We start from the raw sequence: 12599 nt of genomic DNA, 5'->3' as shown, positions 1-12599 counted from the left end.
TTGCAATTACGATACGCCAATACCAGATCATCTTCAGCGTGGACTTGGATTTTTCCTTTCCCGAAAAGGTAGAAAATTACTTCAAAACGAGAAGAAAATAAGAAAGTAGTAGTGTTTTAAGAGTACCAAACGACACTAAAAATTTCAATCTAGCGCCCCCCATTACAAATCCGTCTTCATGGTTTAGTTTTCTCCAACAATAAGATGATTCAACCCTTCCCCATGTGAAATTGTCCGGCTGCTAATGGCCCTCAGGCAATGAGCCTGCAAAATGATTCTCTGTTAGTACATGTTTGCTGCAGTAATACCTCCAATAGCCAAAATGCTGGTACAGTAAAAACAGGAGAATAGAACAGGATTCGAGGTTTCCTTGACCATGTCACAGAAACCACTGAAATCAAAATACATAATGAACCAGATAGATAGGTGAAGTGTACTCAAGAAGTGAAGCAAAAGTGGTCATAGTATTTTCATTTAGGTGGATTCAACTCCTTTATTACTTGTGTTACCGTTCACCACAAGACAAGAACCACCACTCTCTGCTCCAAGCATCCAAAAGAACAAATGCAGAGTATATTAGCGGATATCACTTATGTCCAATGGATAAGAAGGAAAGTGACACAAATCCATTAAATAGAGCGAAAATTATTCATAAACCCCTCACAGCCAGGAGATAATTTAAGAATTATTCCAAGGGAATCAGAGGCAACTATAAGAAAAATCGTGATCTTTGAGGAGGCTCAACAAAACTTTCTCACAATTGAAGCATGACAAAAATGATTTGAGTATTTTGCTGAACAAAAAAAAAAGTATCAATGTTCTTAAAATGGGTACAGTGGAAGTACAGATGGACAAGTTGGGCCTGGCACACTAAAGCCTAGAACCAGCCTTGTCCCACACGTTAGAGCAAAACCTTGTTGCTAGGATGTGCCATTGCATTGCGGAATGGGCAATGAGGATAGCTGCAATCATCCTTCTAATTCAGTTCAAGTGTCCAAAGAAGGGGGCTATAAACTAACTACGGAAGCTATTATTCATCATTTCTACTAGAAATTAAAAAGATGTTAGTTTTAAGGAATTCAAGCCTAAAGTATTAGATGGCACGCTTTCAAGTTGCTGACCTGACATGATAAATTTTACGTACTCTGGCCATTGCCAGGATTGAAGATGCATTTCAAGTATCCAATAAATGCATCATCTTCGAAATAGCGATTTTGTGCGAAATCTGCATCAGAAATTTAACAGCATAAACGGCAGTAAAACCCTAGGTCCTGAGGAATTGAGCACTTACAGTGGCAGTAAGTAGTGTTGGCGAAGCATTGCACAACTTCCAATCCGGATCCTTGTACTCGTTTTTTGTCCTGAAAATTTAATTATTATTTATAAAAAGCTAGTGTTTTTTTATGTTCCTCTCAGAATTTTGTATTGAAAGCAAAGGGGAATGAAGCTTACTAGGAAAGAGCATTGGAAGCATAGTCATTGTCTTTAATGGAAGCCATTGAACCCTTCACCCAATAAACAAAAAATGGATAAATGGGGTGGTTCGGATTGTAGTTGCAATTGATCAGTTGATCACCACCTTGGTTAAATCAAGGGGAATCTTCAATGGCTCTAAAACCCTAACCCTCAATATACAACAAAACAACAATCCTCCAAATTCCAGAGTCAATAAAACTGGGTCAGAAAAAAGGGGCTACGAAGTCAAGTGCCAAACCAATGCTTCGAAGGACATTGAAGATGGGTTAGAGGAAGGAGGCTAAGGGATAAACATTGGGTCCTCCAAGAATTATTTAAGTGGCTGCAGCTGGGTAAATCATCCGCTAGTCAACTACGACTCAAGATCAGGAGCCTTGTTACCTTTTTTTTTTTTTTTTTTTTCCTTTTAAAAAGAATCAGTTGCTGAGTTGATTGACAAAAGACATATATGCACCGCACTTTTATACTGCTATATGAGTATAAATGATATAATAATACTCATAAATTATTTAAATTTAATTCGAATAAAACTCGAATTCGATTCAATTATAATCGAATCGAACTTAAACTCGAATAACTCGATTTATCGATCGGACTGAATTCGAATATTTTTATACCTGATTTGAATAACTCGTGAATTTAATCGAGCTTTTATATTTAAATATTTTTTATTATTTTAACTAATAAAATATTTCGAATTCGAATTTGAATTCAAGTATAAATAACCAAACTCTTATCGAGTATAAAAATTAAACTTATTTTATATATTAATATAACTTAATCGAACGAATTCGAATAATTCGATTTCGATCACGAATCGAATTCGAATTAAGAAAATAAAATTCGATCGAGTTCGAATCGAACCATGAGTTGAGAATTGAACTAAAGCTCAAATTTCTCACTATATTGACTCAATTCGACTCGATTACACCCCTAACTACGATGATACAAGTTTTGCTTTAATGCTTTGAAACTTACCCATGTGGCAAACTCAAGCAGCTGGCTAAACAGTTTGGTCATCACTTCAAATCCCAGAAAGCTTATCCCATAAATATCCACATGTTTCAGTAATCTATTTTGAACTAACCTTCTATGCATTATGATCTATGAGAAAGTCGTCACTTTAGCAAACATGAAAACCCAACATTTTAAAACTTTTCCACACTGAGTAAAATTATCAATCTACGACCGGGAATTTTAAATAATATTTCATTACAACATTTCCATCTCTGCTTCATTTATCACCGTCAAAGCATAGGCAAGGTCAAACGAAAGGATCCATCACACTCCAGCAAGCTCACAACTTGAGAAATATCCCGCCAGCCCTTTGGCAAGCAAATTGCAACTCAACTTTCTCCCTCCATGTTATAGAACAACAATATGACCATTATAAACTATTAACTTGTCAAGTAATGGTCTTCTCAAAATTGCAGCTTCTGACAACGTGAGATCCATCTTAATATGGCCTGTATCTCATAGGCCGCCTGAACCTTGGAACCCTCCTGCAAATGAGGTCAACCAAGTTAATACATTCAATAATAAGATTACTATGCAGATAATATCATATTCAATTCTCTGAAGCATGATTACCATGCAGATAATATCATATTCAATTCTCTGAAGCATGGGGGTAAAAGAAGAAGTATGTTCGACATCAACAGATGATAAAAATAAGATCAAAGATTCTGAAGTAACAGAGACCATGCAAATCAAACTAATGTGTCAGGACTGAGGATTGTGGTTTAGAGCCATGATTGCAAAAAGCTTAAACGACATCAGCATAGCAAAAGCAAGATAGTAGAGATCATAATAGGTATAATTTCTAAGGATTGTGAGATCTTCTTCACTTCAATGAATCTAATTTCAAAGAAACAGATAGACATTACAGCAAAACCAACACTGACTCAACTAAAATGCAGAGAAACCAAAACATAACAAGTTATCCTTTTTTCCCATATCCAACAACCAAACAAAGCAAACATATTTCCGTGCTTACCCATAGCCATATGAAGGATAGAAAGCAGGACCGGGCGTGAAAGGCCATTGGGAATGGAAATATGGGTTGGATCGCATTCCTCGATACTGTTTCATTCCAGGAATATTTGTTCGTTTTGCAGAGACCTGTGAATAAAACAAACATGTTTTTATTATCACATAGCTTATATTCATGAAGTAATAATCCGCACATGAATCAAATTATAAACCTTTAACTGACGACCATGCAATTCTGATTCATTTAACAGTAGAGCATTTTGAACAGCATCAATTTCAACAAATTCAACATAGGCAAATCCTTTAGGTTGACCAAACTTGTCAGTCAAAATTGTCACTCTGTTCACTGTTCCACAGGATTGGAAATGCTGCTCAACTTCCTCGGGTGTACATGTGTAGTCTACCTGTTGTTACAAAGAAACATAACATGCACCAGAGAAATCATTTAGTTACACTAAATTGATATCATTTATTAAGTACAACTAACAGCTTAGAAATTACCTAAAGAAGCCAAACAATGTAAAACAGCTTACGACAAACTACATTAATATTTCCTCTGAATAACATCTTGCACATCAAATTTGCTTGAATCACATTGAAATTGACATCTGTATAAACTAAGACTTGATTGTCCATGCACATGCTTGTAACAAGGCACATTCAAGCCACAACATATGCACAAACATAAATTCACCAAGCTAAAAGCGGAATCATACTTTTAGCTTTATTTATAAGTGAATTTTATCATCAACATATTAAATTCAGAGCAGATAAGGGAAATGTGACGATTTAGCCGAATAAATAAATAAAGAGTGTACAAGGAAAAACACAGGCATAGGAAAGGGTTGATAAACCTCACATTGCCAACATAAATCGAGCGGGAATCCACTTCCTCCTTTTCTGCTTGGTTTGCAGAAGCACTTGAGGAATCTTCACATATATGCAGGAAAAAAAGGACAAAAAAAAGAATAATTTTAATTGAAATAAAATTCACACACACAATAATCCATAATTCAAAAAATAAATATTCAAATCAATATAAAGAAGTTTAATTGCTTCTTGAAAACTAGCAAGACATTAAGTAAACCCTATCTAATTCAAAATTATTATAAAAATACAACCAAAAACTCAGATCAAATACAAACCCAAAGAAACAAAAAATAAAGAAAAAAAAAACCTTGGATAGCGCCCATCTCCTTCTCGACTTTAGCCTGCATTTCACGCAAAGCCCCGGCCTCTTTCTCGATCTCCTTCAGTCTCTTTTTCATGTCCTCCAAATCCTAAGATTATTTCCACAAAAAAAAAAGCTCTTTTTTTATCAGACAACGGCTCAGCTGAAGCTAAGAAAAAGAAGAAAAAAAGGGGCAACCTTGGAGTTGGAATTGGGATCTTGGTCAAACTCTTGCTCGTTGCCTTCGTAATCTTCAGCTCCACCAGACACGTCAACGTCAGCATCCATCTCTCCTTCCTCGTCCGGGATCTCCCCTCCGTACACGTCGTGCTCTTGCTCCATTCTTTCTCTTCTTTGCGAAAATTTTCAAATTGGGGGAATTTTGGAATTAGGTACTTTCTTGTTTCTGGATTTGAGGGAAGAAAAGAAATGATCAGTGAGTGTGAGATTCGGAGTTGCCGAAGTCGGCGTGTGCCTTCGATGTTTTTTTCCTTTGATAGATGGGATTGGCGGAAGACGGTGAAATTTGTATTTATAACTAAACAATTTGGGCAGCTTTGAGTTTTTACTGTATCGCGTAAAAGCTAATTATTAAAATATATTTGATTTAGCTTGAGTTTATATAAAATTACATTTAAGTTTGATATTGATTTAAATTTTGAAATTTAAAATTTAATTTGAATTTGATTAAATTTTAATTTTTTAGTTTGAATTTGACTCGAAATAAAAATCGAATTGTTTTAACTTATTCGATTAGGTTTGATTAATATATAAAATAAATTCGATTGTTATATTCGAATAAATTTTGATTATTTATGTTCAAATTCGAATTCGAGATATTTTATTAATAAAAATAATAAAAATATATTAAAAAATAAAAATTCAATTAAAATAACGAGTTACTCAAATAAGGTGTAAAAATGTTCGAACTTAATTCGATCAATAAGTTAAACTACTCGAATTTGAACTCGACTCGATAATAATCTAATGTAATTCAAATTTTATTTGAACCAAATTTAAATAATTTATAAATATTAATATATCATTTACATTCTTAAATATTATCACGAGTGTTAGCCCGATTGAAGGTCCAGGTCGAGATCCATAAATTTATTAGGTACACGGTAAAGGGCCCCAACGCCTATAATTTTATTTTATTTTTATTTATTTGATAAATTTATTAAGTACACGATAAAAGATTTAAGCAAAATTAATGATAACAATGAATCAAATCGAGATAAATTTATATTCGTCTCAACTTTAATATGATTTTATAAAATATATATTTAATTCTTATCTGATTCAATTCATATATATAAAATCACAATCAATCTAATTCAAAATTAATTTAATTTAATATTTATAAAATACATTTTGTAATATAAATTATATCTTAATCATATATAAATATTATATTTTTATTAAGTTAATATCTTAAATTAAAATAGTAAATAATAATTTTTTAATATAATACATATATAAATATAAAATTATATAAAAAATAAAAAAATATATTTTATATATATTTCAGATCAAGGTAAAGGGAACAAGTTTATTTAAAAATCTTACTATGATTCAACTCTAACTTTCAAAACAATATATAACTCAACTTAAAACTCAATTTAAAAAAAATATGATTTATAAGATCAAATCATATTAGAATTCAGACGAATTCAAATATATTTGACATCCCTAACGAGGAGATATATTTTCAAACAATTCAAAATAAAAAAAAATTTTAGATCTTAATTTTAATTTTTATTGGAAAAATAAAAATAAAATGCATATTTAGATGTGAAAATAAATAACATTTTCAAATAATTTAAAGTTAAAAAATATATTTCTTTCGGACAACTAAATACATTACATTACTTTTATAAATGTGCAATAATCGTATATCATAAATTAGTTATTATATCATTTGTAATCTTTTGCTTATCTCTTTAAATTCAATTAAATAATACCTTTTAACATTTGCTTTGGATAGATTTTTTTTCCTCCTTTTATCATTGCAAGTTTTATTTTTCTGCCCTTTTCAATCATAAAATAATTAATAGAGATTTTTTTTTATTTGAAACAAAAGAGATTCAAATCCAATATTTATATTTAAATCAGTTGAATCATATAATTATTTTTAAAAATATATTTAACTTTTTTTAGATTTAAATTCTAACTTTTATATATATAAAAAAAATTTTTGAACCTCTATTTGAGACAAAAAAAAATGCAATAGTAGATAATACAAAAACTAATAGTCAAAGGTAATAACGAAAAGGCTACACAATTGAATCCATGATTAGTAGTATAACATTTATTCTTTATTTTTTTTTAGAAAACATTTATTCTTAATTTGAAAACATATATATATGAATCGAAGAGTCTTAAAAGTTAAAATTAAATAAGCTTGACAATAAAATTTCTTAAGATAAGTAGGATAAGTTTTCTATAGCTCTGCATCGACTTCTTTGTAAAGCGAATTGTTTAGCAGCACTTCATCCTTATATATATATATATATATATATATATATATATATATATATATATATACACACACACATACACACTACACCATATATATGGCTCTGCATGAAGAACGTACATACGTACGTACATGTTGCTTGATTAACAGGCAATTGATCTAAAGCTTAGGAGGAGGAAGCAACCATTTAGTGCCATCAATGAAGTCAAGAACGAGGAAAGGTTTGGCTTCTGCCGCAGTTAGATGCTTGGTGAATGGCGATCGCGCACTGGGAGATGCCCCTTTTCCCGTGGACTTGAATTCTCCATAGAAAACAGTTCTGCAAAATAAGCCCAAATAACAATTCTCAGCTTATCTTATTGTACCAAAAATAAATAGGGTTTGAAAATTATCAGGATTAATTTAGATTACTTGGCGCGCTCAGGTTTAAAATTAAAAGACCATCCAGCAGGATGGACGACGCTACCCATGTCAGTATATGCAAACACAACTTTAGGACTGGTCTTCCAGGCCCTGCCAAGATATGTGCCACTTCCTGTTCCAGTAACCCTGCAATGCACAAAGGAATAGCCAGTGTTCTCCGATGCACTTTCCCTCGCTTGTGCTGTAATTACCGTAAGTCCGGTATCCCCCACCACGTATAATTCCGTGTCCTGCATCCCAGTTTTCATTCAAAACTTTCCAATCAAAATATTGTATCGTATTTCATATTAGCAAGTAAATTTCGAATGTGTTGATCTTCTAGGTATAAGAATAATTTGGATACCAGATACAAAGATTTTCCGCTTCCAAAAATGAAATCAACAGTGCCTTGAATGCGGCAATCCTTAAAGAAATGGTTGCCCTTGTCATCACACAAAGTATCCTGGAAACCAATGACCTTGCAGTTATAGAAAGCCGCCTTATCGCCAGAGATTCTCAGGGAAACCGCTTGTGCTCCCAACCTTTTCCCGTCTGGTCTCGGAGCAGAATTCTATATGCCAAAAAATATTAATAGAAAAAAGAAAACTTCATTGCAAGATAGAAAATTAACCATATACTCATCAACGAGGGATGTCTACCGCTTACCTCTATAACGATATTTGCAGCCACAAAGTAATCAGACTCAACAATAAGTGTGGCGCTGTCTACAGTTCCATACTGCCTTGCTGTACCGTCAAATGTCAATTTTGGCATGTTTTTGGGATCCCCGTAAAATGTAATGAATGGCTTAGTTCGCTCAATTTTGATTTTCTCGCGATAAGAACCAGGTCCAATACATATAATCACACGTTTGGTGTTACCAGATGGAATGCTCCCAATGGCTTTGGTTATGGTATTGAAATCTCCGCTGCCATCTTGCTTCACCTTTATGATTTGACGTCCAGCCTCAGCATCAACAAGGGCAGCGTCTAGGGTGCCAGCCCTCGCTGAGACAGGCTTGATGTTGGCGTTAAACCAAGCATTCACTTGGGATTTATCAGCTGGTATCTGTGGTGAATTCTGCGAGAGGACAACTGGGGAAAGGAGAATAATTGTGCAGATTGCTGCACAAACTTCAATGTTTCCAATTCTTTTCCTTGTCATTTTTTAATGTTGTTTGAGTTTCTGGTTGAGTTTTGGAACCTGAAGGAGCCGCTATTTATAAGGCAATTGGTCACGAAAAAGAATGTAAATATGATATTTGGAGGGATCCTCGCTTTGCCATTCATTTGTGGTTTGGTTGATGCCAAATGCAAACCGACCATTTCGGCTAAAGTCATTAATGAGTTTGCCTAGTTAATTAATAGAGATTATTCGTTGACTTTCAATAAATTTTTTTCATGGTTCCTAGTGATATCAAAAGACTTCGCGAGTTAAAATTTTATAAGGCTATTTATAAAATTACATATTTATTTTCTCCAATCACATATTTAGGTAGGAGGGCATCATCGAGTCATGAGTGTGGCATGGTGTCTCTTTAGGTCATGGTAAACCCAGGGATGGTTGGGGCTGACGAGCCTCGTATCATGTTTTTGTGTTAAACTATGAGGTTAGGCGGTACGTTCGTTGTGCCCTTTGGTTTCTCTTTATTGAGTCAGAAGGATCATGAGATGGTGTTTACGTATGAGGGGCATTATTAAGCCTAAGGAATGAGCGAGCTAGCATGTAAGCAGGCTGCTAGACTTTTGTGGCCAATCGATAGAGTTGTGCTGTAGATGGGTAGCACACCCGAGTTCCCCGAGGCAAGACAAGCACGATGTTAAGTGTCCATCATGCGTACAGGCAACTTAGAATGAGGCTAAGGGTTGAGGCTCTAAGATAGGAATTTTGTGGGATGAGATGAGCCTAGTGTGGCTCTGAGCTTTTTGTTGACCAGCATCTGTGTTGTGTCTTTGGAATCTTGACACAAGAGTTTATGTACCATGTGGGTGGGCATGGTGTTGGGTTGTCACCATGCCACAATGAGATTATATCATGAAAATTGAGGCTATGCAGCCTTATAAGTAAGGTGGGTCAGTGCTTAGGACCTTGATGCCTGTAGGCAAAGATAGAGGCTCGGGGCCACCCTAAGAATCGTGAGCTGACAAGTTGAGAGGAGTTAGGTTCCTCCTTATTGAGTTTAGGAATGTGCGACCTTACGGGGTCAGAGCTAGGAAAGGCTCATGAGTAAGTGGCTTGAAGGGTCAAGATCGAGCTATCCATGGGAAAATGGACTTGTGAAAGGCTTACCTCGACTATGAGTAGTCTTGGTGCCAAACGAACATGTGGTTTCAGTCTAAGGAACGCGTGGCCTATGACATTTTGATATCAGAGCCATGTTTGGCTTAGCAATAGGATTAATGTGGCTCTAGGTGTGGGCATGATAACATGAAATTAAGGCAATGCTAAGTTCAAAGAGAGCTATCAAAACATGTATGTGGTTTTGTGGCTATGAGAGCAAGGGAGTGAGCCAATAATGCGTGCTGTGGGAAAAATTAGCCTAGATGGAAGGCCTTCGAATAGACTCTTAGATGCCAAGTGAAAGGACATAGGAGTCTACCCTCACTTAATGAAATGTGTTAGTTTGTGTGGGCATGTAATGCGCTTTGGATGAAAAAACCATGTTGAGACTGAAATGCGAAAAAGGGACTACACTTTGAAATAGTGTTTAAGCAAGGCCATATGGGCTGAAAAGCATGTGGTTTTAAAGGAAATGAGTTGAACTAATTGAGATCAATTACTAATGAGTGCACTTATTGTATGGTGTAGGTGCCCTAATAAAGGTAAGAGCTAAGTATTTGGATCTAAGCATGGTGCCATTCTGTACTAACAGAAGAGTTAGAGTTGGCTAATGATTGAAGCCTTGAGTTTGTGTGGTCAGCAGGCCACAACAATGTGTAGTCCAATGAAAAGAGCAAGTAAGAATTGGCCAATTGACAAGGCTTTATGAGTTGTGTTGGTCAAATGACCGATCGAATTGAGTAAGCTGATGGTATTGGCATTCGAGTAAGGCAAAGGATAAGCTGACGGTGATTGAGCCATATATGGGATAGTTTGAGTAAATGTTGGCCTATAGGATGGCCTTGAGTTTGAATAGTCAATGGACCTTGAGAATTGAGTGGGTTGGTGAACCCTCGAGTCAAACAAGTCAATGGACAATGTGATTGTTTGGATCGATGAATCCTAAAGCATCAAGTGGGCTTTGAATTACCCTATTTGAGATATGCCAGAGGCAAGGTAAACAAGTTATAGAACCATCGTAGAGATATGGTTGCGTGTAGGAGCTAAGCTGAATTTGAGTAAAAGTAAGGGATAAGTGTATTTCCTTGTGGAATTGAGCCAATGAAATGGAGCCCGAGTTTATTAAGCATTATGTTTAAGTTTGAGATAGAGATTGAGTAGTGTGTATTAAGGTGCCACCATGAGGGCGGTTGGCCAGAGGGCCACACCTAGAAAGGTGACCTTGAAGGGGTCGAAAAGACCCAATTGTGAGATGATTGAAGTGTTTGAATGCCACCATGCTAGGGTTATCGTGGGTGATACCGTATAAGTGCAGTTAACCTAAGCACCATGTCCAGAGGGGTGCATTGAAAAGTCAGCGCCATAAGCGTACGGTTTGTGTGATGGGTCATCCAGTGGGGCACACCGATGTATAGTAAAGCAGGTGGTCATTCATTCTACTTAGGGTCATGATCGATAAGGGTGCTTCAAGGTCACAATATGATGTTATCATAAGTGAAGTTGTGTAGTGGCACTTATCAAGCAAAATAGTTTGAGTCTAGTAGTCATATGTGGAGATAGCACAAAGTTACGATGAAGCTGGAATGGGACCCATCTACATTAGCAATGAACAAGTACTATGCATGGTGCCTCATGTGACGAGATCTCAACCCAATCCTTAAGGGCACAAGTGAGAGACATATGAGAAAATGTTAACTATATGCAACAAACGAGTTAGGTGTGGCCTTGGTGTGGATGAGAGCATCGACATAGTAAGTAAGAGAGAATGTCATAGTCAGGCGTTGGTGTGCCTCGATCCTACCATGATTGACTTTGAGCTGAGCAACGAAAAAAACCTTGTTGTCAAGATAGTGGTACCGAAATTGTGCACAAGCATTTTAAGCATAAGAACTTGTTGTTGATATTATGTGCGAGTAGTGTGAGCCCTAGGCCCCAAGATTCATGGATAAGTGTGAGCCAGTGGGCAAGCACCTTGGAATCGGTTAACTAGTCAGGTGCTGTCGGTCAAAGCCGAATGTGAGCATCTTCGAGTGAGTTGGTGGAGCAACGAGTGAAATGCTAAAATTATGTTGACTAAGAGAAAGGTTATCGAGCCTTAAATTAGGTGAAGAAAGGCCTTAAGATGGTTGGAAAAAAAAGTATCTTCATTTCAAACATTTTTACAGTTCATAGTATAAGGGTTGAAAAAACTCTTACACTATTTATAGGGGATAATTGGTGTCAGCTTTCCACCACCTCTTTGGCTAGCGGGTAGGCAAGGGTCTGACTAGTCTAAAATAAGCTATTCTTAGGCATATGTGGTGTTTAGTTAGGCAGGCATCATCGGGTCCTAAGTGTGGCACGATGTATTTTTGGGTCATGGTAAGCCCGAGGATGGTCAGGGCATGTAGGCCTCGTATCATGCCTTTACATTGAACTATGGGGTTAGGTGATAACATTTGTTATGCTCTTCGGTTTTCTCTCCTTAAGTCGAAAAGATCATGAGATAGTGTTTGTATAAGAGGGGCACCATCGAGCCTGAGGGATAAATGGGCTAGCAGGTAGGTACGTTGCTAAACTCTTGTGACTAATTAATAGAGGTGTGCTACGAGTGAATAGCACACCCGAGTTATTTGAAGTGAGATAGGCATGATGTTAAGTGGCCATCATATGTGCAGGTAGCCTAGAACAAGGCTAAGGGCTGAGGCCTTAAGATAAGAGTTTCGTGGGACGAGATGAGCCTAGTGTGGCTCCGAGCTAGCTAATAACCAGTATCTGTGTTGTGCCTTCGGGATCTTGACACAAAAGCTTGCATATGAT

At 36.0% G+C, this 12599-nt stretch overlaps 2 protein-coding genes and 1 long non-coding RNA gene across 3 annotated transcripts; all 3 read right to left on the bottom strand.

Moving 5' to 3' along the window:
- Positions 1–32: 32 nt before the first annotated feature.
- On the bottom strand, positions 33–1879 carry LOC111318070 (uncharacterized). Its single transcript, XR_002693604.2, has 4 exons — positions 1453–1879; positions 1292–1361; positions 1122–1225; positions 33–264 (listed from the first exon to the last, which is right to left on the bottom strand). It is a non-coding gene; the product is annotated as an uncharacterized LOC111318070 (long non-coding RNA).
- Positions 1880–2476: 597 nt separating this feature from the next.
- Positions 2477–5154, bottom strand: LOC111314373 (polyadenylate-binding protein 1-like). The gene is made up of 6 exons (XM_022915663.2): positions 4838–5154; positions 4646–4748; positions 4328–4398; positions 3681–3872; positions 3473–3597; positions 2477–2978 (listed from the first exon to the last, which is right to left on the bottom strand). The coding sequence occupies exons 1-6, from the start codon at positions 4979–4981 to the stop codon at positions 2933–2935; spliced, it is 681 nt and encodes a 226-aa protein (XP_022771398.2). The 5' UTR covers positions 4982–5154; the 3' UTR covers positions 2477–2932.
- Positions 5155–7277: 2123 nt separating this feature from the next.
- LOC111318060 (putative pectinesterase 63) lies at positions 7278–8684 on the bottom strand. The gene is made up of 4 exons (XM_022920698.2): positions 8187–8684; positions 7885–8091; positions 7530–7771; positions 7278–7437 (listed from the first exon to the last, which is right to left on the bottom strand). Exons 1-4 carry the CDS (start codon positions 8682–8684, stop codon positions 7278–7280), a joined length of 1107 nt encoding a protein of 368 aa, XP_022776433.2.
- Between the last annotated feature and the right edge of the window lie 3915 nt (positions 8685–12599).

This window comes from Durio zibethinus, chromosome 9 (genome assembly GCF_047325235.1).
Source record: "Durio zibethinus cultivar Kanyao isolate XHJ-2024 chromosome 9, ASM4732523v1, whole genome shotgun sequence".
Taxonomy (NCBI): Eukaryota; Viridiplantae; Streptophyta; class Magnoliopsida; order Malvales; family Malvaceae; genus Durio; species Durio zibethinus.
This window is presented reverse-complemented; position numbering and strand designations above follow the sequence as displayed.

Coding starts and splice junctions, on each gene's coding strand:
- LOC111314373 (XM_022915663.2), bottom strand. CDS start 4,981: ATGGAGCAAGAGCACGACGTGTACGGAGGGGAGATCCCGGACGAGGAA. Junction 4,399..4,645: donor GGAGATGGGCGCTATCCAAG/GTTTTTTTTTTC, acceptor ATATATGTGAAG/ATTCCTCAAGTGCTTCTGCA. Junction 3,873..4,327: donor GCTCGATTTATGTTGGCAAT/GTGAGGTTTATC, acceptor TTGTAACAACAG/GTAGACTACACATGTACACC.
- LOC111318060 (XM_022920698.2), bottom strand. CDS start 8,684: ATGACAAGGAAAAGAATTGGAAACATTGAAGTTTGTGCAGCAATCTGC. Junction 7,772..7,884: donor GCGGAAAATCTTTGTATCTG/GTATCCAAATTA, acceptor ACTGGGATGCAG/GACACGGAATTATACGTGGT. Junction 7,438..7,529: donor TTTAAACCTGAGCGCGCCAA/GTAATCTAAATT, acceptor CTTATTTTGCAG/AACTGTTTTCTATGGAGAAT.